Raw genomic sequence first — 23,702 nt, 5'->3', positions numbered from 1 at the left:
GTCAATAGAACCACAATGTAATCAAATGGTCAGAAAGTTGCATTGGTAATTGCTACCAAACCCTGTACGCATGCTTCAGACAATGCACTGTTGCCTGCATGCGGAAAGATTATGCCTGTTCACATCTGTGCACAATTTTTCTTAAGGCGGATGGATTTTCACTCCTTATAGCTAAATGCATTGACATCCTTGATAATAATTCCACGGTAATTTGTGTTAAATCTAAATCTGTTAAATCTACTACAGCAAATAAATCAATAAATAACAATAGACTGGAGCCCCATGGCATTGTAAGCAACATTTTATTCCAGCACAAACTGTTGTGGACTAACGTCCATGTCTTCAGATACTTACACAGAGAGCTGATCTGATCACGTCTTCTAGTCACACGGCCTTTCCCCTAATGGTGACATCACATGCCAATGTTTACAAGGCAGACTTTACTTATGGGGTGGTTTGCCATTGCCTTCCCCAGTTGTCTACCCTTTACCCCCAGCAATCTGGGTACTATTTTACTAACCTTGGAAGGATAGAAGGCTGAGTCAATCTTGAGTAAGGTGACCAGATGGTCACCTTCGAGAACTGGGACGGGTGGGCGGCCCCCCTGCACACACACACTCGCGCAGCCGCAGGAGCGCACTGCCTTCTGGGGCGCTGCCATTTCCCACCCTGTGACAGGGCGGGAAACGGCAGCGCCCCAGAAGGCAGTGTGCTCCTGCGGCCGTGCGGGAGGCTGCCGCACTGCCTTGCGCCCCAGAAGGCAGTGCGGCAGCCTTCCAAAACCCGGGACATTGGGGAAAACCTGCGGGACGCGGGACAAGTTCTTTCAAGGCGTGAATGTCCCGCCAAAAGCGGGACGGATGGTCAGCTTAATCTTGAGCTAACTACCTAAACCTGACTTCTGTCGGGATTGAACCCGGGTTGTGAGCAGAGCTTTGACTGCAGCTCTGTAGCTTTCCTCTGTGCCAAAGGGCTGTTTCTTAGGCAGAGAAAAGCAGGGGATAAAAACAAACTCTTCCTCAGCAGGGGGCAGCTGCATCAGTTTAAAGTGGATCCCAAAAGCTACTTATCCCCAAGAGCCCCAAAACACCAGACGCAGCTGAGCCTCAATAGGATACATTTCTATTGGGGTTTGCCCATTCCCATATTCCATACAGGCTAAGTCAGTGATAGTGAACCTTTTCGAGACCGAGTGCCCAAATTGCAACTCAAAACCCACTTATTTATCGCAAAGTGCCAACATGGCAATTGAACCTGAATACTGAGGTTTTAGTTTAAAAAAACGGTTGGCTCCGAGGCGTGCATTACTCGGGAGTAAGCTTGGTGGTAGTCGGTAACCGTGCAACTCTTCCAACGGGTGAATCACGACCCTAGGAGGGTTTACTCAGAAGCAAGCCCCATTGCCAGCACCCGAGCTTACTCCCAGATAAAGGATCATGCTTTAGTTCTTCACATGAAAATCAGTGGGGTTTAACAGCGCTTAACAGGGTTACCTACACTGCTTCCCCAAAACTAGGTCTTAGGTTTAATGCTAATAATCGAGCCCAACAGCCCAGGCCAGCCTAGATGTGGGGGGGGGGGCGACTCTGTTTGCGCGTGCCCACAGAGAGGGCTCTGAGTGCCACCTCTGGCACCCGTGCCATAGGTTCGCCACCACTGGGCTGAGTGCTCATTTTAGTGACCTCAAAAGAATGGAAGGCTGAGCTGACCTTGAGCTGGCTACCTGAAACTTATTTCTGTTGCGCTCGAACTCAGGTCTTGTGAAGAATTTGGGATTACCACTCTACACCACAGGGCTCCTACAGCCTGGGAAGAGCGGGGTTCAAATCCACTCTCAGACGTGATCTTCACTGGATAAACTCGACCATTTTAAACAGGGTCACTGAAAGGGCAAAATGGAGTGGAGAAGACAACCCCTTATGGCTGTCCCGAGCTCACTGCAAAGGGTGAGGGGCTAAAAAGGCAGCGTAGTAGCAGCAGAACAGATCCCAGAAAGGCCCGGCCTGAAGCTCTTTCTCCCCCCCGCCTGTCATTTCTCCCGCAGAACTTCGGCAAGAGAGAACACGTCCCAAACCTTTCAGGGCTGCCTTTTGGAGAAAGGCAACTGACAACGCGATCCCAGGCCGAGCAAACTCCTGCCGGAGCCTGGATTGCAAAGAAGTCTGTGTACAGGCTGGCAGCTTTCCGAACCGCGTGGTGGCCACCTGCCTGGCGGAGCGTGCAGAGGATCTGGAAACAGGACCCGTGGGGAGCAGACGGTCCCAAAAGCCCAACTTTAACAACTTTCCGTTGGCCGGCTGTCGTAGGTTTCCCGGGCTGCGCGGCTGTGGAAAGCCTTCCCCTTGCCATCGCTGCCGCCGGCGCCTCCTGCTCTCCGGATCGGGGTCACCCGGCCGTGCAAACCGGGACCCCTTTCCTGCCCCTGCGCGCCCGAACCGGGATCCGCTCCCAACCCCGCGCGCCGGGACGGCACCTCTCCACGTGGCGCGCCGGCCAAGCCGCGCCTGCCGCCCCGCCGCGGAGCCTTCGGTGCAAGCCTGGGGGAGCTTCCGCGGAGGGGCTGGCCGGGCCGAGGGAGGCGGGGAGGGCGAGAGGGGGCGGCGGCCTCCTCCAGGGCGCAGCCGGGGCTGGAGGTGGGGAGGGCGGGGGAGGCGGCGGTCTCCTCCAGGGCGCAGCCGGGGCTGGCGGCTGGCCAAGCCGGGGCGGGCGCTGGCGCTGGCGGCTCTCCCGCCCGCTTGCGTGCCGTCATCCTCGCCTCCCCGCGCGGGCTCTATGACCCCGCGGTTCCGAGCGCCGCTGAGCCGGATTCCGAGGCTCAGTTACGGAAGCAGCCGCCGGAGGAGCCGGGCAGGAGGGCAGCCTCGTTGCGCGCAGCGGCCGGCCGAGGGAGCCGGAGGAAGGAGCCACGGCAGCCGCCGGGCGTGCGCCCCGACGGGCTCCGGCTAGCTGGGGGCGCCCTGCGGCTCCCCCGTGCGCCCCGGGAGGGATCGCCGACCCGCCGGCCAGCAGGCCTCGGCCGGCGCGCCCTCGCTCCGTCGGGAGCGGCCAGCGCGCAGCATGGAGAAGCGAGGCAAGAAGGTCGACTGCCCGGCGTTGCCCCCCGGCTGGAAGAAGGAGGAGGTGATCCGCAAGTCCGGGCTCAGCGCCGGCAAGAGCGATGTCTACTATTTCAGGTGAGAGGACCACCCCCCCTCCGCACACACCCCCCACACCCGGTCGCCCCCCAACTTGGGGATCGGGGAAGATCATTCGGGGCCGAAGCAGGAATCGCCCCACTTTCTCAACCCCCGGAAGTACGAGCTGGCAAGGCTGGACTGGGCGTCACCCCGGCGGCTGGTTTCGCAAGGCTGCCAAACCGGGGAGGCGGCGGTGCCTCTGAGCACGAGCAGAGGGTCCTGCTTTCCCTCTCCCTCTTTCCTGGGTTCTGCGGACGGAGCTTTCTGGCAGTGCCGCTGACCGTGTGCCCCCCCTTGGGCTGTAAAACTTCAGGAGTCTGGCAGGGTGGAGAACCCCAACTTCCCGGGATAATGTTCCCATTGTCCTTTGACAGCTCCAGTGGGGTCTGAGTTGCTTGGAGTTGCAGGGGTCGGGGTGCCATAAGACACTCCCATCCTATTATGTCACAACAGATTTGGGGACCCCTTAAGGTTGTCAAGGTAAGAGATGTTCACAGGTAGTTTGGCATTACCCACCTCTTCACAGGACCTCCTTGGTGGTCTCTGAGCCAAGTCCTAACCGCATTGAGCTACTGAGATCTGCTGAGATCTGGCTAGCCTGAGCTGCCCAGGTCAGGGCAAGACCCAGTCCAGACCTGTCATAATAGTCCACGCCACTTCTGACACCCTTTTCTTTCTGGAAACCTCTCCCTGAGCCATTTTACTCTGGTACCTTTCTCTCCCACCCCCTGCCCCCTTCTTTCCGGCACCTCCAGCCTCCTCGCTTCAAAAGAACTGCCTTTTCCAGCTCGGGATGCCCGACAGCCTTGCTTGTCTTGTCAGCATGAATGGCCGACAAAGCCTCAGGGCAGGATCCGGCCACTGCCCTGGCCGGCCCCAGATAGTTTGGCCACTCTTCCGTGTTTGCTTTGCTCCTCTCCTGGCCGGCTGTGTTTTTGCCTTGTGGCAGCGCTCAAACTTTTCCTCTCGGTTTCGCTGTGGAGAAGAAGAAAACGTGTTCTTTCAAAAGCTCCACAGAGAAACGCGCCACACTTAAAAGCAAACGTTGTTGTTCGGCAGGTTTTTGTGCATAGCGTTTGGCTGTGCTGTTCCTTGTCTGCTCGGGGGTGAATGTGATTGTACGTCCTGACAGCTCGGGAAGGGGTCAGGGTGTGTGACAAAAGGCCCCTGAAAATGCAGAATAGCTATTTCCGTGTGTACTGTGAGGAAAAAGTGAAAGGAACCTGGCCTCGTAGTACAGGACTATCACCTGCGAAGGAGACTCTGCTTGTGTGTCACAAAGAGTTACTATGACATGGGAATCGCTGCCAGAAAGCAGGACACAGCAGGACTCTATGGGTCACCTGTTGTCCAGCCCACCCCGGTGTGTCCCTCTGAGCAGTTTGGCCTGGGCCTCGCCCCCATGGAGGGCCGCAAATGTGGACTTTGACATTATTTTCAAATGAGGTGATCCATATAGTCGCAGAAATACGCCGACAGGATTGGAAGAAGGTGGTGTTTACAACTTTAAAGTTGTCACTTTACGGGTGACAAAAGTTGTCACATCACCAGTAGCGCAGGCTAGGAATTAGGATCTTCAGTGGCGGCGAGGCCGGGAGCCGTGGAGGGCCTAGCTCCCTGCCCCTCCGCCAGTCGCTGGACGAAGCCTCAAAAATGGAAGTGGCCCCAGGCCGCTCTCAGCCATTTTGACCCTCACCACAAGCCAGCAGCGTCCTCGTGTTGTTTCCCTCCTTCACTCGTCCCGGGTCATTTTATTCATTGATTCGCTACATTTTTTTTTTTCAGTCGCCACTCGCCCAGAGACTCTCATGGCGACTTACAAGATTAAAACAGTAATAAATGAGTTGAGAACAACATAAACACAGATGACGAATGCAACATGCTAATTTTAAGATGTTAAAATATGCGTGTAGCACCCTGCTACTGACAATAACAATGTCACCCCTGCTGGGTTCCATTTTTAAAACACGTACCCTGGTTTTTTGTAACCCTTTCAGTTCAAAAGGCAACCTGTATTTTACAACATGATATAATGCAGTGTTCCAAGCTGTGTGCCGCCACACTTCTGAGAGAGCAGGTTGTGCTCGAATCCTGCCCTCCATCAGCCTAGGACACACCATACAGGCTCGGCACTAGTTCTTCAGACCATTCTCTTCTGTTCTTGTTCGGCCCCTGTCCTGGACAGACTGTTCCTCTGTCTTCATTTCCTGGAGGGAAATGGTCTGATGTCCTTCCAGCAGCTCCCTCCCGTAGATCAACTGTCTCCAGGGTCCCTTTCGCAAATTCAGAATAATGCACTTCCAATCCACTTTCAGTGCACTTCACAGCTGTGCGGAATAGCAAAATCCACTTGCAAACCATTGTGAAGGTGGACTGAAAGAGCATTATTCTGCATGTGCGGAAGGGTCCTGGAGACACCGCCCCACACCCCTTCTTGTTTTTTGCCACCCCATTGCATTCTTCTGCCATTGCGGCTGTGACTGTCGTTGCTGCACATTGTGAACGTTATAATGCCCCTTGCTTGCCAGCTGGGGATTTTTTCAGAAGTGGGATCCAGCAGGTTCTCACAGGTTCCCGAGAGTAGGTTACTAATTATTTGTGTGTCCAGAGAGGGGGTTACTGATTGGTGATGTTGCCACATGATTTTTGCCTTAGTTACGCCCCTCCTCTCAGCAGTAGCGCGCAGAACTTGAAGCAGTCTAGCAGGAGGTGCACTGGCGTGCGTGGCAGCCTGCGCCTGCATGCATTCGTTTCCCGCCCAAGGACCGGCACAGCGGCTGCATCCTTGCCACAGCCCTGCCCAGGAATGCCCCGCCCAGGAATGCCGGGCCACACCCCCATCATGCCCTGCCCAGCCCCATTGGCGCTTTGCAACAGTTTGAATCCCACCACCAAGGGAACCGGTTACTAAAATGTTTGGATCCCACCACTGCCCACACCCCTTCTTGTTTTCTGCCACCGCATTGCATTCTTCTGCCATTGCGGCTGTGACTGTTGTTGCTGCACATTGTGAGCGTTATAATGCTCCTTGCTTGCCAGCTGGGGATTTTTTCCCCCTTATTGCGGGTTGTCCTGTCAGCGCCCTTTGAGTTTACAGACCAAAGCTGGGTGTTCGGCACAGTTCCGTGTAACTTTCTTCTGGCTTTTTTTTTTAAATGAAAAGGAACATTTGGAGATTGCAGTTAGGAACTAAAAAAGGACGAAGTGTGGAAAGGATGCTTAACCGTTTGTTGGCTGGTATTCTTTCAAAATACCCCTGTACTACTTTCTTCCCCTTATTTTCAATGGGAAAAATACAAAAGCCTCAATAATTTTCACTGTAGAGAAAAAAACAGGGCCCTGATTGGATGGCTGAGAGTACCCTGATCTTGTCTGCTGTCAGAAGCTAAGCACGGTTGGTCCAGGTCAGTACTTGGACGGCAGACCTCCGCGGCATACAAGGATTGTGACCAGAGCCAAGCAATGGGAAACCACCTCTGTTTGTCTCTTAACCCTGAAATCCTTACTGGGTTGCCATAAGTCAGTTGTGAGTTGACAAAAATGGCTGGTAGGGAAAGGGTTAAGATTCCCTTACCCAGAGGTGGGATCCAGCAGGTTCTCACAGGTTCCCGAGAGTAGGTTACTAATTATGTGCCGAGAGGAGGTTACTAATTGGTGATTTTGCCACGTGATTTTTGCCTTAGTTACGCCCCTCCTCTCAGCAGTAGCGCGCAGAACTTGAAGCAGTCTAGCAGGAGGTGCATTGGCATGCGTGGCAGCCTGCGCCTGCATACATTCATTTCCCACCCAAGGACTGGCGCAGCGGCTGCGTCCTTGCAACAGCCCCTCCCAGGAATGCCCCGACCCGGAATGCCTGGCTATGCCCCCGTCATGCCCCACCTAGCCCCATTGGCACTACACCACAGTTTGAATCCCACCACCATGGGAACCTGTTACTAAAATTTTTGGATCCCACCACTGCCCTTACCCATATTGAATCTTCCATAACTTTTTAAAAAGCCACCGTTCTGGGGAAAGTTAGTCAAAATGCTGTGTTATGTATGCTGTGTTTTTAATGTGGAATTAAAAATGTGCTTAGAAGGTGCCAAACTCACAGCCCTCCAGATGTTATGGACTACAGTTCTCACCAGCATCATGCTGGCAGGGGATGATGGGAACTGTAGTCTATAACATCCGGAGGGGCGCGAGTTTGGCACCTGTGAGGGTTTCGCCTGGTGTGGTATTTTTCAGATTTACGTGCAAGAGTCAGCAAGTGGGGCAATTACCTGGGATCCTACAATGAATTGGGGGTCCAAACCCACCCTTCTGAAACTGCCTAGTTCTTCGTTTGCTGTCCTGCTTCCTGCAGTTCTGAAAAGGACGCCCAGGCATATGCAGAATAATGCACTTTCAATCCACTTTGCAGCTGGATTTTACTGTGCGAAATAGCAAAAACCATTTGCAAACTATTGTGAACATGGGTTGAAAGTGCATTATTCTGCATGTGCGGAAGGGGCCACATACATGAATTTGCACCAGATGTCAGAATTCTGTAAAGCGTAAGCTTTATGGCTGTTGTGCCTTGTTCATCTGGTCTGCTGGGTTTTATAGAGCAGGCGGTTTGCATAATACGTGAATCAGTCAGGTCTGGGAACTCTGGAATTCATCCTGGCGCACTGAACTCACTGCATGAGAGTCGTGTAAATTGTTTTCCCCTCTGAGTGGGCAGAGGATGTGCGATGTTTAGGGGCAAAGTAACCTGAAAACGTCCCCAGGGTGGCTGAACAGATATGTGCCTAGTTATTTGGAGGAAGCAATGGAGGCCCATGATAATCGTAGGCCTCCATTTCTACTGAATGGCTTTTCATGTACAGAAGTCAATGTCCAGCAGCCGTCTCTTAGTGGCCCGTTATGCATGAAATGCTTACTTTGGGGCTTTCAGTTGCGTAGTGGGACTGTAGTATGGCCTCCTCATGTTTCTCTGTTTACACGCAAGGAGGCATTGCCTCACAGCTGTTTGCTGAAGTCTCAATAGGCCTGTGCTTTTCCTGGTTCTCTTAACTCCACCCATCAACTCCCTCTTAAAGGCACAGATCTCATTACACCTGGTAGTTGCAAAACAAAGGGCTTTTGTTGAAGTCCTTTAAATTGCAGTTATATCGATATAAATGTGATTGCAGTTATATTGATACTGTAGCGCTCTCTCTCTCTCTCTCTCTCTCTCCCCCTGGTTTCCAGATGCAATAAAAGACTGCAATTTTGCAGTGATTCTCTGTTTATCAGAGCAGCATCAGTGGCGTAGAAGGTTAAGAGCTTGTATATGTAGTCTGGAGGAACCGGGTTTGATTCCCAGCTCTGCCGCCTGAGCTGTGGAGGCTTATCTGGGGAATTCAGATTAGCCTGTACACTCCCACACACGCCAGCTGGATGACCTTGGGCTAGTCACAGCTTCTGGGAGCTCTCTCAGCCCCACCTACCTCACAGGGTGTTTGTTGTGAGGGGGGAAGGGCATGGAGATTGTAAGCCCCTTTGAGACTTCCTACAGGAGAGAAAGGGGGGATATAAATCCAAACTCTTCTTCTTCTCCTCTTGTATCAATATAATAAATAACAAAAATTGACAGCCATAACTGAAGTATCCATCCACATCCTTTAAAACAGAGGTTAGCTGCTGGATTTAACCTCAAGCTGCTTTTTCCAATCAGGAAAACGGTGACATTTTGCTATAATAACTGTGCATGTTTTCTGCACAGGTCAACACCACTGATAATAGTAATTTCCTCTCTCCAGAGTACTCTGGCAGCTGCTTGGGTGCGCAGGGGTGGGGGCAGAAGGGGAAGATGCTGAGTTATTGGCTCACCAGGCTAACCGTTCCCAGAATCCTTTGAGGAAAGCCATAATAGCTGACAGAGAACTAATGTAGGCTGGTAGGGTAGTTATTAGAAATTACCTTATGTCTCTTGGGGTGGCAGAGCTAAAAGACTGTGAGGATTCTGAAATTTCCCAGAGCCACCGTGGCGTAGTGGGTAGAGCAGGGGTCCCCGACCTTTTTGAACCTGCGGGCACATTTGGTGGGCTCAGTGATGAAATGGCTGTCATAAAATGGCTGCTGCAGGAGGCAGAGCCAGCCACCAAATGATTGACGCAGCTCAACTTGAGTGATGTGGTGTAGGTTAGGGGTGTCGAACTGATTTGTTACAAGAGCCAAATATGACATGTGACTTTGCCGGGCTGGGACCTGGGTGGGGTGATGATGGCTGCCTAGGCTGGTCAATTGCTGGGCAAACCCTGCCCCTACCTGCCCCCACCCATTTCCTAAAAACACTTGGTAGAAGTTAGAAAGCGTATTGGTGGTGCCATAATACCTCCTGCTAGGGACTCCTGAATAGAGTGTAGTGCTAAGATCTTGGGAGACTCAAGTTCTATTCCCCACTGCTGGGATAGTAGTTTGCTGGGTGACTTTGGTCCCATCACAGACTCTTTGCCTGGCCTACCTCACAGGGTTGTCATTAAGAGAAAGCGGAGGAGGGAAAAATGACGGTCTAAGCCTCTGAGTCCCAGCTAGGGAGAAAATTGAGATTTAATTAAATGAATTCACGTATTCTTCCCCTCTCTCTGCCTGATTAGCAGGCACCCCACTCCTCATAAAAATACTAACCACCTGTACAAGGTTGCTGTTTAATCCAAGATCCTCTCAAAGTTGTTTTGAACTCTGCATTGATATGAATGTTAATGTGTTTTGTAAAGGAACCACCAGGGCTATTCCACCAGGCATACGGTAGAGGCAGTTTTGATTTTCTTCACCTTGGCCTCCCTCTTTCTCTCTCACCTTTTTACTTCCCTCTTTGTATACTGGTTTTTCTGTAATTTAATTGCCATCTGTTTTTTTTAGATTATGTTTTAAATTGGTATTGCATTTATCATCACGTCGGAAGCCCTGAGCGCTTGAGGGGAAGGACGGTTTATAAAGCCAATCCATAAATAAATACGAGGCCGGAAGCAACGCAGACTGAAATGAACTAGGATGGGTGGACAGAGGGCAAATAACCCATGGAATCCTACCTGGCAGGACTGTTGTGAGAGTAAAACTGAATGGGACAACCACGTATGTCAAGTTCTTTGGGATAAAAATGTGCCAGAGACTGGCAATCGCCTTTTCCAATCTGGATCTCAGGGAATCACTGAACATTTTTCCTTTTAATGGTTTTAAAGTATTTTAGGTGAACAGCCGTTGTGAATGCCAGCTGGGATTACCCATCTGGCTTTAGTTCCCTACAGAGTAGGAGACCTGGGTTTGGCTCCACACAACTTGCGACACGGTCTTTAGTCTCTTGATCTCACAGGGCAACCCCTATAAAACTTCAGCAGTTGGCCTAATTTTTCTGTTTTTAGCCTGTTTTTGGCCTGAGGTCAGGATTTGGGGAGCTCCATCCACTTTTTGAGGGTTCCGAGCCGGACGCTGGATACCTCACAAGTGGGCCAAGACTTAGGTGCAGCCCGTGTTCTTTAATCTGCTTCTCCCAATGCCTCTGGTAGCTGTTTAACTAGGGCTGGGATCTGGGAGACCCAGGTTCGAATCCTGACTATGCTGTGGAAAGTTGCTGGGTGAACTTGAACCTGTGACAAGCTCTCACCCTAACCTACCTTGCAAGGTTTTTGAGAGGATAAAATGGAGCCCATTGGAGGAAAAGTAAGGAAGGAAGGAAGGAAGGAAGGAAGGAAGGAAGGAAGGAAGGAAGGAAGGAAGGAAGGAAAGAAAGAAAGAAAGAAAGAAGGAAGGAAGGAAGGAAGGAAGGAAGGAAGGAAGGAAGGAAGGAAAGGAGGAAGGAAAGGAGGAAAGAAGGAAGGAAAGAAGGAAGGAAAGAAGGAAGGAAGGAATGAAAGAAGGAAGGAAAGGAGAAGAGGAGGAAGGAAAGAAAGAAAGTAAGTAAGTAAGTAAGTAAGTAAGTGAGTGTTTCAGGAGCTTTGACCTGTTGGCCAGGGCTGCAGTCTGAGGCTCCCTTGCATCTGGCAAATAGTTAAACTAATACTAGAAAATCTGAGGCCAGCCAAGCCTAAGAAGCATGGACTCAAAGGTGGGATCCAGCAGGTTCTCACCAGTTCCTGAGAGTGGGTTACTAATTATTTGTGTGTGCTGAGAGGGGGTTACTAATTGGGTCTGCTTTTCCGTTAGAAATTCCATTAGGTCCGAAAATCATAAAGTCCTGTTGTTTCCTATGTGGCTGGTTAGCGAAGGTAGAAAACTGGATAATTCTCCTTGTTGGGCTGTTTTAAAAACATGTTTTAGAAATATGGTAAAGTTCCTTGTTTAAGGAAAGTATCCTTCTTTTGATTTCTAGAAACAGAATGAAGTATTGGAAAGTATGAAGTATTTGACACAGGCAGTCAATTAGAGGAGAAGTAGTTGTTTCTGTTGGCAGTAGACGATAGGACTTGCTATAATGAGTTTAAATTATGGACAGAAAGATACCAGCTGGAAATTAGGAACTTTTTTTTACAATAAGAGTTTTTTACAGTAACAGAGAAATCATTAATGCCCTGCCCCGGAATGCCCGGCCACGCCCCCGTCATGCCCCACCCCGCCCCATTGGCACTACGCCACTGTTTGAATCCCACCACCATGGGGACCTGTTACTAAAATTTTTGGATCCCACCACTGCATGGACTGTATATATAGAGGCACAAGGCAATGAACTAATTGGTATATGCAATTACTTCGAGTATAAAGTCAATAGATAAGTCATACACCATTCATAAAGATTTATCGTGATTATATTATAAGTAATATGCACCTGGATATAAATGTAATAACAAAACATACAATAGTTAAACTACTCAGGAGACTGGTGAAAAGCTTCTGCAGGCCAAGGCGTGGGTTAAGAGCAGGTACACTCTAATCTGGAGAACCAGGTTTGATTCCCCACTCCTCCCCATGAGCAGCGGACTTTTATATGGAGAACTGGGTTTGTTTCCCCGCTCCTCCACCCAGAGCCTGCTGGGCGACCTTGGGCTACTTACAGTGCTCTCAGCACTCTCTCAGCCCCACCTACTTCACAAGGTGCTTGTTGTGGGGGGAGGGGGAAGATTTTGTCAGCTGCTTTGAGACTCCTTACACCAGAGGAAGGTGGGGTATACATCCAAACTCTTCTCTTCTTCTAATTAGATATAAACCCCAGAGAAGCAAACTTGGGATTCAGTCGCCGCTCTCGCAAGAATTGCCTGTGAGATGTGTTCCTAAATTCATTGAAGAGCTTACGCGCTAAGAGAGAGAGAGAGAGAGAGAGAGAGAGAGAGAGAGAGAGCTCTCTATCGAAACCTTCACTAGCCAAACTGTAAATACAGTTCAATGATGCAGACCAAAGCAGAAACCATCCTTCTCTGTTTCTCTTGCGCCGAAAACAGCACGAGAAACCCCTTGGCTTTCTAGTCCTATGGTTGCCCTTCCGTGCCTTCCTTCTCTGCCCCAATTCCCTTGCTCTGGGCTGCAATGAGCCGCCCCCAAAAGACCCTCCAGCTGCTTTGTTTACTATGCAACGCTGGCTGTATTTAACAAGCAGAGGGATTTGGGACTCCGCCTGCCCCACTCCTTGCTCTCACGGGAGGGGGCACGCCTGCATCCCGTCTACCCTGCTGCAACCGTGGCATGCTTTCCAAAGATGCCAACGTGCCACTGCTTTCCAGGAGCCCTCTGGCTGTCAGATCTCTGTTTTGCTGAGCTGAAACCCTGAGATTGGGTCATTGTCTGTGTCTGCATGGGACCGGGGTGGGTGGGGGCACCCGCCGGATGTAAATAAGGTGGCCTGTGATTGGTCAGGGTCTGGCACCACTTCTTGGCCCTGCCTTCCTGACGCAGGCCTGCTGGGAATCTTGCCTGGAAAGAGGAAACGTTGGGAAGCCCGCCGCCGCTTTGTCAGAAGAGTTGACAAGACTCGGAGTTTTTGCTTCTGTGCACAGCCCTTTGTTCCTGCCTTTGGGAAGAGGAGTCCTGCTGAGTCTCATTCCAAAGTGTGTGTCATTTTGGCAGGCCAATGTGTAATAAATTGTTTTCATTTCTCTCCCCCCACAAATGTCAGAGGAAGAGTCTGTTGTAATTCTAAACCTGTTTTTTAAAAAAAGACTTTGTGGTCCTATGGCTGCCAGTTCTGGGTTTGGAAACTCCCGGAGGTTTGAATCACAGAATCATAGAGTTGGAAGAGACCCCAAGGGCCATCAAGTCCAACCCTTTGCAGTGCAGGAACACAGGAACATGCAGGGACACTCCTGGCAGATGGCCATCCAGCCTCTCTTTAAAAATCTCCAAAGAATGTCGAACAGCCCTTACTGTCAGGATGTTTTTCCTGATGTTTCAGTGGGATCTCTTTTTCCTTTACAGTGGTATCTCGGTTTTCATTGCCTTCGGTTTTCATCGGTTTCGGTTTTCATCGATTTTTTCAGTGAAAAATTTGTCTCAGTTTTCATCGATTTGCAGTAAGGTGCAGGGGTTTGTAGAGAGAAAAATCACCCGGACAAAGCTGTTGCAGGCTGTGTCTGCAACTTGTTTAATGACAATGTCTTGCCCCATTTCAGACAACAAAATCTTTAAAGAGGCTGGCCAGAAACAGACTCCTTCTTTGGACAGCTTCCTTGGCGAGGGTGCTACATTGAAGGGTCCACACTGGCTCTGAAGCTGGTCCTAGTGTTATTTTTTTGTTACTGTTTTCAGCATTAAGCACTATGTTTATTCACCCAAAAATGTGGTTTTGGTATGTTTTTTGGAGTGCCTAGAACGGATTAACTGGGTTTACATTGATTCCTATGGAAAAGTTTGCCTCGGTTTTGGTTTTCATCGATTCTTTTCGGACGGATTACCAACGAAAACTGAGGTTCCACTGTACCTTGAACCAGTGGTGGGATCCAAAAATTTTAGTAACAGGTTCCCTCACCAGCCCCCCCTGAGCAAAGGGGGCAGAGGCGTACCTAGGCAAACCTGAGCCCTGGGCAAAACCTGAGTTGGATGCCCCCCCCACGACCCCAAAATTTTTTTTGGCACCAGGTCATTTCTAAATCATCATCACATTATAGAAAATGCCCCAACTCACAAATCTGAACACAGCAATGGTGAAACACACAGGTTCTTGGATAGAGACTGGTGAGATAAAAGGTACGAAAGGCCGAGAATCCATGAATTGCAGTACCTGAAAGGGATTAACTCTGCAGTTCAGGGAGTGACATTATTAGCTCGCACTTAGTTGCTATATGGAACCTTCGTTCAAAGGCAGGTAGGCCTCTCAGGAGGCGAAGGCGGAGAGGCGTGGAAGGCTGAAAGTGACGGACCCCATTAGTTGTGGTTTCGGGCTGTGTGAAGCCGATGGTCTGGTAGGACCCCGATTCCTACGACGTTTAAGCCATCTGTGGTTGAGCATCTTTCAGAGGTGTATCACAGAGAGAAGTCTGTTACACACTGCGATACACCTCTGAAGATGCCGGCCACAGATGCGGGCGAAACGTTAGGAACAAGTCCTACCAGACCACGGTCACACAGCCCGGAAAACCCACCACAACCAGTTGAATCCGGCCGTGAACGCCTTCGACAATAAATAGAATTTGCCCTCGAATGGAACCCTTTATATTTGTTTGCATATTTTGTGAAACTTTTTGCTGAGTAGAAAGTAATACTGGAGAATTTTGTGGGGCAGAGTGGCTTTCATTTTCCTGTAAAGTGATGCTTTAGATTCTCTTTTTGGACATCACACTTGGAGGGGAAGTTCCCTCCTCCACATCCTTTCAGCAGTGACTGGGGGAAGTCCACTCTGCGGTAAAGGTTATGAACAGTGCGGGAATTGGGGATTTGTTGTGGAAGGAAGGGACCCCAAAAAAACCTCCTTGACCCCCTCTCCTTTCTTTGCAATTGTGTCTCTGCTACTGAATTATTTGAAAGTCCTTCCTTGTGCTAACGCCACACCTGCAAATCTCGATTGTATTTATTTCTAACGGAAGTCTGTGGAACAAAAGCGTGCTTCTTTCACAGCTGTAGTTATTCTATTTTTACCCTCCCCCTTCCTCCAAGCTTACAGTGTTCCTTGGGGTTCGATTTTATTATCGACAACAACCCTGCAAAGTGGATTAGACTGCGTGTGTGTGAGTGGGCCAGCAAGCTTCCCCATGGCAGAGTAGGGTTTCCCACCTTGGCAGTGGTGGGATCCAAAATTTTTAGTAACAGGTTCCCATGGTGGTGGGATTCAAACTGTGGTGTGGTGCCAATGGAGCTGGGCAGGGCACGACGGGGGCGTGGTTGGGCATTCCGGAGGCAGGGCATTCCTGGGCGGGGCTGTGGCAAGGACGCAGCCGCTGCGCCGGTCCTTGGGCGGGAAACGAATGCACGCAAGCACAGGCTGGCACGCACCGGTGCACCTCCTGCTAGACTGCTTCAAGTTCTGCGCGCTTCTGCTGAGAGGAGGGGCGTAACTAAGGCAAAAATCATGTGGCAAAATTGCCAATTAGTAACCCCCTCTCGGCACACACAAATAATTAGTAACCTACTCTTGGGAACCTGTGAGAACCTGCTGGATCCCACCTCTGCACCTTGGTCTCCCAGATACTAGTTCAACACTTTAATCAGTTCAACGCTCTGGTAACTGTCTTCCTTTCTTTTGCCGTTCATTCAACTAAGTGGTCGTGAACATCCACCAAGAGATCATGTTCGAGCAATTGATGGAAAGCTGTCTATTTTGTGAAAAGTTGTTGCATTTGCCTTTGAGTGTTCCCATATTTCTACAACGGCAGCCAAAAAACCTAGAAATCCTTTATGTAACCCATCCATCTTTGCTTCTTGGTAGTCTGGTAGTCTCATTGTCTAGAGAGGTTGAATTGTTACTAATTTGGGGGCGGGGGGGGGGGATCAGCTTGTCTGCATTTTAATAATTCAGGACAACTTAGAAGTGCATGGATTATGAATTCAGTATGGTTAAAAGCACAGTTACTTATTCTCTCCAAGTGTGAAATTTTAGCATATGGTATAGAGAGAACTGCAGAGCGTAAAGCATTAAGGTGCACCAACACAAAGGCGACTGATAACAATGCTGCAAAATCCGCTCTTGGCTGAAGCAGGTTCACTTGGCACCACCAGCCGAATCTGGTATTTGTTTCATCTGAATCTCCAACCCTCAAAAGTGAGACTGTTTCAGGGTGGGGGAGAATCCACTCCCAAACAGCATCACTTTCAATTTTGTTTTAACCGGGGACCCCAGATTCTCCCTTTAAGGTAGATTTAAAAGAAGTATCTGAACTCCCTGGTTTAAACACCATTGAAAGTGATGCTGTTTGTGGGTGGATTCCACTGGAGGTGTTTTGTGAGAGATGATGATGACATTTGTTTGGTAAATGTTTTGCTGGGGGTGATTTGTGAGAGATTTACATGCTTAATACTGACTTGCACTGACTTGGAGTTGTTTCTCAGGCTAACAACCTACCTCATAGGGTTGTTGTGATTAGGAAATTAGGAAAAGAGTTGGTGGGGAGAGAGCCATGTATGTTTTAATGGGAGTGGGAGGTGTTTTGTGAGCTGGTACAAAAAATCATTGTTTGGTCATGGTGGGGGAGGGTGGCCGCCCATTCGCCGGGCCGGGGGGGGGGGGGGGCGCCAAACTCAGGTTTTGTCCCTGGGCCCCAGTTTGCCTAGGTACGCCCCTGCCACTCAGGCCTCATAAATTTGCAAGATTTGGGTGCTATGCAAAGATAAACTTCTCATAGCGCAGTCCTAAACATAGACATGCCCCTTCTAGGCCCATCAATTTCAGTGGATGTAGAAGTTTGCAGCTCCAGTTGGGGTCGCACTGTCAATATCTTAACTCTTCTTGTTCGACCTATCCTGGCGTTTGCAGTTAGGGGGGGGAAACAAGAGAAAGGATGGCTACAAAACCGTTTCAGTTACAAAGGAGATTTTATGTCAGCGCAACACATCTAGCAAGACTCCAGAAAGGTTAGCATGTTGCAATCCGGCATGGCCTGCGTTTTGGAAGAATTTTCTTTCAGGCTTTCCTGACATAATTCTTTCATTGGATTTCATCACATGGATGGGTGTATTATGCAGAAGTAGTGCCCGAAGGCAAATTAACATGGGATAAACAGAATTTTCCCAGCTTTCAGATATGAAACAATGATTAGTTCTCTAGACTTGGCTCACGAAAGGCGGTTATTAAAATATGCGTTTGGAGAACTGTCTAAGCAAAGAGTTTCCAGATAGGCATCATATGTGTGTATTTCCCCCCTTTATTGGCTTCAGATCTTTAATCAGTTGGGTTAATCAACTAGCACTCTATTTGATTGACTAGCAGGGGCCGATTTTAATTGGTTAAGCTGCAAGTCTTTTAATCTTTCAGTGATTTTGTACTGGTGTGTTGTAATAATACAGAATGAAAAAAAACGGAAGATGGATTTTTCTCTCTTGTAAGGAACAGTAGCTCTGGCATATTACATTGCACATTGTCTTATATTACTTTTCCTCTTCTCTATACCAGGTCTGAATAATATGGCAGCTAGTAGGAGAACTGAGAGGCAGAGCCATGGGGTGTTGGCAACAATGGTATGACATCACTTCCGGGAAAAACCCGGAAGTGACATAGTAGCTCTTTAGCATCGATTCCCCACTGAGGATTAGATGCGTGCTCGTCACACAAAATATCCAGGTTTCCAGCAGAACTCCCTACTGCACCAGCGCCGAACACGCTTTCTTCCTGTTTCTGGCACTCCCCCCCAGCACGTGTTATTTTAGAACCTGCAAGAAAGTAGACCTTTTCAAAAAACGCATGGGCAATCTGGAGCGGTGGGGAAGTTGGGATGTGTGTGTGAATCTGGATTCATTTGTCCCGCCCCTGGTAGTGATGTGGAGCCTCCCATCCAATGAGAACGCAGTGGGCTGTGTGCGATGTGCGCGCAGCCTTTTAAAAATTTTTGCAGACCAGAGATCCACTTTGGATACGAAGCAACATGGGACCGGGTTGGACTGATTGACTGAGTAGAAGTCAATACAAAGCAGTGCTACACGTCATATCCACGTGGATCCGACTACATGGAGCCGCGCGCCATTTCTTAGTTTCCGCATAGGATTGTTCTGCACTTGCTCGCAGAGACGTGGATCCGGAAGTTTGAAAATAAAAATTCTCGCCCCAACACAACGCAACAGCCAATCAGGATAGCCCTGAGCGGATCGCGTGTTCAATCTGCCTCAGTGAGGAATCCTTAGTTGCTGCTGGGTTTCTGGGAACAAGGATCGTTTGTGGGGCAGAAGCTGCAGTGGGGACACTGAAGCCGTGCTGAAAAGGTCCTGGTTTTTCCCAAACTGGTTTGTATCTACATTCATTTTTTAAGTGGGGAATCGACCTAGGAGTCACCAGAAACATTATGGTAGTCTATGCTGGGGATAATTAGGAAAGGAGTTGATAATAAAACTGCAAAGATTGTCATACCCTTATATAAAGCCGTGGTGCGACCGCACTTGGAGTACTGTGTTCAGTTCTGGTCACCACATCTCAAAAAGGATATCGAAGAGATAGAAAAAATGCAGAGAAGGGCAACGAGGATGATTGAGGGACTGGAGCACCTTCCTTATGAGGAGAGGCTGTAGCGTTTGGGACTCTTTAGTTTGGATAGGAGACGTCTGACGGGGTATATGATTGAAGCCTATAAAAGTATGCATGGGGCAGAAAATGTCGACAGAGAGACATTTTTCTCTCTTTCTCCCAATACTAGAACCAGGGGGCATTCATTGAAAAGGCTGGGGGGAAGAATAAAGGCTAATAAAAGCAAACATTTCTTCATGCAATGCATGATTGGTGTTTGGAATATGCTGCCACAGGAGGTGGTGATGGCCACTAACCTGGGTAGCTTTAAAAAGGGCTTGGACAAATTTATGGAGGAGAAGTCGATCTATGGCTACCAATCTTGATTCTCCTTGATCTGAGATTGTAAATGCCTCAATAGACCAAGTGCTTGGGAGCAGCCGCAGCAGAAGCCCATTGCTTTCACATCCTGCATGTGAGCTCCCAAAGGCATCTGGTGGGCCACTGCGAATAGCAGAGTGCTGGACTAGATGGACTCTGGTCTGATCCAGCAAGGCTCTTTCTTATGTTCTTATGTTAAGGTGACAGTCTAGTGTTTTTCCAAGACTCTGTGGTCAAACCATAGAATTTTGGGTGAATGCTAGAGCTGCCACCATACAATATTTTTCCTGGGTCGCATCAGAAGTGACATCACTGCATTGCTGGTGGTGTCATGCTGGCAAGCCTCCTCATCAACTGAGGCTGATTATACACTAGTGTTCTGCCCTGCAGTGAGTGTACGGTTCCTGCAGGACAGAGATTCTTGTACTGATGCCATTAGAATTGCACTGCCAGAGATCCTGGGTGCCTTGCAGTTTGTGGGAGCAGGGAAACTGCAAAGTTTCCCTCTCGCTGCAGGATTTCCCTGTTTCTGGGTCGCTGCAGTCAAAAGGCAAGACGAAGGTTACCTATTGTGTTTCTTTAAAGCCCTTTAAAGGTGAGAGACCGTTTTCCTGTTAGGGATCCACAGCCGGCTTTCCCCTAAAAATGTAAAAGCAATGAAAAGCAGCCTCACCAATGAAAAGCAGCCTCAACAATATCGGTATTACCTTTAAAGGGTAACATCTTGTCCTTTGAATGGGGGTAGGCAGCCATAAGCACAATCATGAGTGCACCTCATTCAGTAGGGCTCTTCCTTGCATTTAAACAGGAAAATGCGTGGAGACCCCACTGCAAGGGGACCGCGTGTTAGGAGCGTCGCAGAAAGCGCTCCTTGCATAATGGGCTAGAGTCTTTTGCTGGTTGTAGCTTGAGAGCTATCTTATATACTCGTGTATAACTCTACCTTTTCAGCACATTTTTTGTACTGAAAAAGCTCCCCTCGATTTATACACGAGTGAGGGTCCCACTTAATTCTTGTGTGGTGTTCCCCCTCTCCCGTCTTCACTCTTTCTTGCCTTCTTCTCTGCCTCCCCCCTTTCAGCCGCTTTCTCAGCCTGCGTCTCTGCTTCGCTCTCCTCTTTCTTCTTCACTGCCTTCCCCCTTTCAGCCGCTTTCTCTGGCTCTGTCTTCTTCTTGGTGGTGGCTGGCTCGTGGCGGGTGACAGCCAGTTGACCTGGGTGAGCTGGACAAGCTGCGGGATGGAGAGGTCGGTGGCAGAGACCTTGGGATTGGTGAGATGGGGGGGGGGTCAGTGGCAGAGACCCCCAAACAGCGCCCGACTGTATCTATTTTTATTTTTGAAATTTACCAATAGCTTCTGCATTTTCCACTCTAGACTTATACTCGAGTCAATAAGTTTTCCCAGTTTTTTTGTGGTAAAATTAGGTGCCTCGACTTATATTCGGGCCGAGTTAAACACGAGTATATATGGCATTTCACAATGGGGACTCGGAGAGCAACCCTGAGGATTTTCATTTGGAAGCAGGTCCCATTTTCTTCAACACAGCTCACTTCTCGGGAAGCGTTCTTGGGATCGCGACTGCGATCACTTACCATACTTTGAGAAACTGCAGCAATGCCAAATATTTCCCAGCCAAGCTGAAAAAAGTGCATCTCTGAACTAATTTTAACATGTTTTACTATATATGATTTAAAAAAAAAAACGAGGGGAAATGAAATCTTGCTCTGAGACTGCATGTGGGAAAACATCTACAGATACATTTGATCCAGAGCCCTGGGCAATATTGTAGGGTTTTTTTGCCAAAAGGAGAGAGAGAGAGAGAGAGAGAGAGAGAGAATGAAATGAAATGAAATGAAATGCAAAACTAGGCAGCTTGGGGCTTGTTATTTGATGTGTGTTTTTTATAGACTTGGGTGTCTCAAATGTAAGGCCTGATCTTGCAAAATAGCTCTGTATGTATTTAATGTTAATTGTCGGTTAACCCGGCGGCAGTGCATGGCAATGTGAGAAAATAGCACTTAGTGCTGGGGTAAACAGGCGGGGGAACCTGTGTGCCTGTAGAGTTCATAGCCGAAGCCTTCAACTGCTGGAAACTGCAACATGGGGCCCATGTAATTAACTTTTTGAACTGTATTTGTTTGATTTTTTTTTAAACCGGAAATTTAAAAAAGCCTTCAGCAAAATAGACTCCCCCCCCCGCCCCCATGGAATACAAACGCCTCATGCCTTAAAAAGCGAGGTACATTTTAAAAATTATGTTTTTTTCCTGTCTAATTCCATGAATCTGATACAAGTGAAGCTTTTTCTAATGGTCTATAGGTTTAATTCTTCTTTTAGGTGTTCCTTAATTTCCGCTTTCCCAGACACATCTTAGTAAAAGAGGCTGCTCTAAGGTTTTTACATGTTGTTAGTTTCAAGAGGGCAGCCCTATTGATCTATAGTAGAAGAGCTATACCAGTGGTGGCAAACCTATGGCACGGGTGCCAGAGGTGGCACTCAGAGCCCTCTCTGTGGGCACGCACAGAGTTGCCCCCCCCCCCCCATACACATCTAGGCTGGCCTGTGCCACTGGGCTCAATTATTAGCATTAAACCTAAGACCTAGTTTTGGGGAAGCAGTGTAGGTAACCCTGTTAAGTGCTGTTAAACCTCACTGATTTTCATGTGAAGAACTAAAGCGTGATCCTTTACCTGGGAGTAAGCTCGGTTGCTGGCAATGGGGCTTACTTCTGAGTAAACCCTCCTAGGGTTGTGATTCACCCGTTGGAAGAGTTGCACGGTTGCTTCAAAGCAAAGCCACCGACTACCACCAAGCTTACTTCCGAGTAACGCGTGCCTCGTTTTTTCTAAACTAAAACCTCAGTATTCAGGCTAAATTGCCGTGTTGGCACTTTGCGATAAATAAGTGGGTTTTGGGTTGCAATTTGGGCACTCGGTCTCGAAAAGGTTCGCTATACTCTGTCCCATATGAAGATGTTAGTTCAGTCAATTGAGGTAGAGCAGTTGAGAAAATTGTATGCTTCCGTGTTAGAATATAGTCCTGAACACACATGAGAAATTATCGTTCCTCTTTACACATTGCCTTTGTCAAAACCATTATTTTGTGCATTATTGAACTTGGTACTTTGATCCAAGAGCATTTATGCCAAAAAAAAGTATTTTTGCTTTCAAATGGATAGGGGGAGCGGGGCTAGGTAGGCACTACGACCCAGACGGAGCATTCTACAACAAAGAAGATCTGGCATGCTTTGTTCTGTGGCGGAGGAACATACAATCTACTGACATCTTTATCTGAAAGAGAGTACAGATTCAAATCCAGTAGGATGTTGGAGACCAACACAATATTCCAGGGCATACACTTTTAAGAGTCAAAGCTTCTTTTATCAGATACCTTTTAGTGCCATGGTGGCGAACCTATGGCACGGGTGCCAGAGGTGGCACTCAGATCCCTCTCTGTGGGCACGCACGCCTTTGGCCCAGTACTGTTCACACAATGTGCTAAAGGAGAACTCCTTCCCAGTGTGTGTGAGCGATGGAATGGTTCGAAAAAGATGAAAAGAGAACCTTTCAATAAAAAGTCATCTGTAACATTGAAAGCTCTGCTGTTGTGTTTTTCTTTTAAGACAAAAGATGGTAATATATGAGTTATTTTTTCTAAACTAAAACCTCAGTATTCTGGTTAAATTGCCGTGTTGGCACTTTGCGATAAATAAGTGGGTTGCAGTTTGGGCACTCGGTCTCTAAGAGGTTTGCCATCACGGTTTTAGTGGTTAAGGTGTTTCTGTACTCGGGTCTAGCTCTAACATTTTGTTGTGTAGGTCTGTCTCACCCCTTGCACCTGGTGATCGTAAAGAAAGGAGGCCAGGACTGAGCAGAGCTTGGGGTTGGGGTGGCCATCAACCATGGTGTGATGTCACTTCCGGGTTCTCTGCAGTCCTCCCTAGGAATTGCTGGAAACTCTGTGATTTTACTAAGCCTTTTCTGGTGATTCCTAGAGAGGCACATCACTTCTTGATTTCCCCGATAGGGATTTTAAAAGAAGCTATTTCTCCTGCTGGTGCTCAGGTGGGTAAGGCCCTCTGTGAGCACAGGATATTCTGCCTCACATGACAACCCTAACATCAGTCTCTGTGGACCAGTGCACATTCTACAGACTTCTATATATTCTTCTCCAGTATTGTGTTTTAATAAGAGGCTGCTGATAGAGGCTTTAATGAAGACTGAAAAGTGGGCAACGAGGTTTAGCTGGATCCTTTAGCCGTGGGCTGTATTTCCTCTGAAAATCACCCTGTGCTGCTTTTCTCCCTGCAGGGAAGGAGAATTCAGGCCTGTATCTTTCTTCTGGACACGGGAGTGCAAGTTTGAGAGGAAAAGTAGCTGGCAGGGAAAAGGTTAAACCAGAGGTGGGATCCAGCAGGTTCTCACCAGTTCCCGAGAGTGGGTTACTAATTATTTGTGTGTGCCGAGAGGGGGTTACTAATTGGGTCTGCTTTTCCGTTAGAAATTCCATTAGGTCCAAAAATCATAAAGTCCTGTTGTTTCCTATGTGGCTGGTTAGCGAAGGTAGAAAACTGAGCCTTCGGGGAAGGCGGTATATAAATATAAATAAAATAATAAAATAATTAACAAAC

General features: G+C 48.6%; 1 protein-coding gene across 1 annotated transcript in view; it reads left to right on the top strand.

Moving 5' to 3' along the window:
• Positions 1 to 2,642: 2,642 nt before the first annotated feature.
• Positions 2,643 to 23,702, top strand: part of MBD2 (methyl-CpG binding domain protein 2) — a 59,977-nt gene continuing 38,917 nt past the window's right edge. The window contains exon 1 of the mRNA XM_048504589.1: positions 2,643 to 3,173. Coding sequence (XP_048360546.1) covers positions 3,058 to 3,173 — 116 coding nt within the window. The 5' untranslated portion in view covers positions 2,643 to 3,057. The remainder of the gene's footprint in view (positions 3,174 to 23,702) is intronic.

Source organism: Sphaerodactylus townsendi, linkage group LG07 (assembly GCF_021028975.2).
Source record: "Sphaerodactylus townsendi isolate TG3544 linkage group LG07, MPM_Stown_v2.3, whole genome shotgun sequence".
NCBI lineage: Eukaryota > Metazoa > Chordata > Lepidosauria > Squamata > Sphaerodactylidae > Sphaerodactylus > Sphaerodactylus townsendi.
The sequence above is the reverse complement of the archived record's forward strand: the minus strand, read 5'-3'. Positions and strand labels throughout refer to the sequence as shown.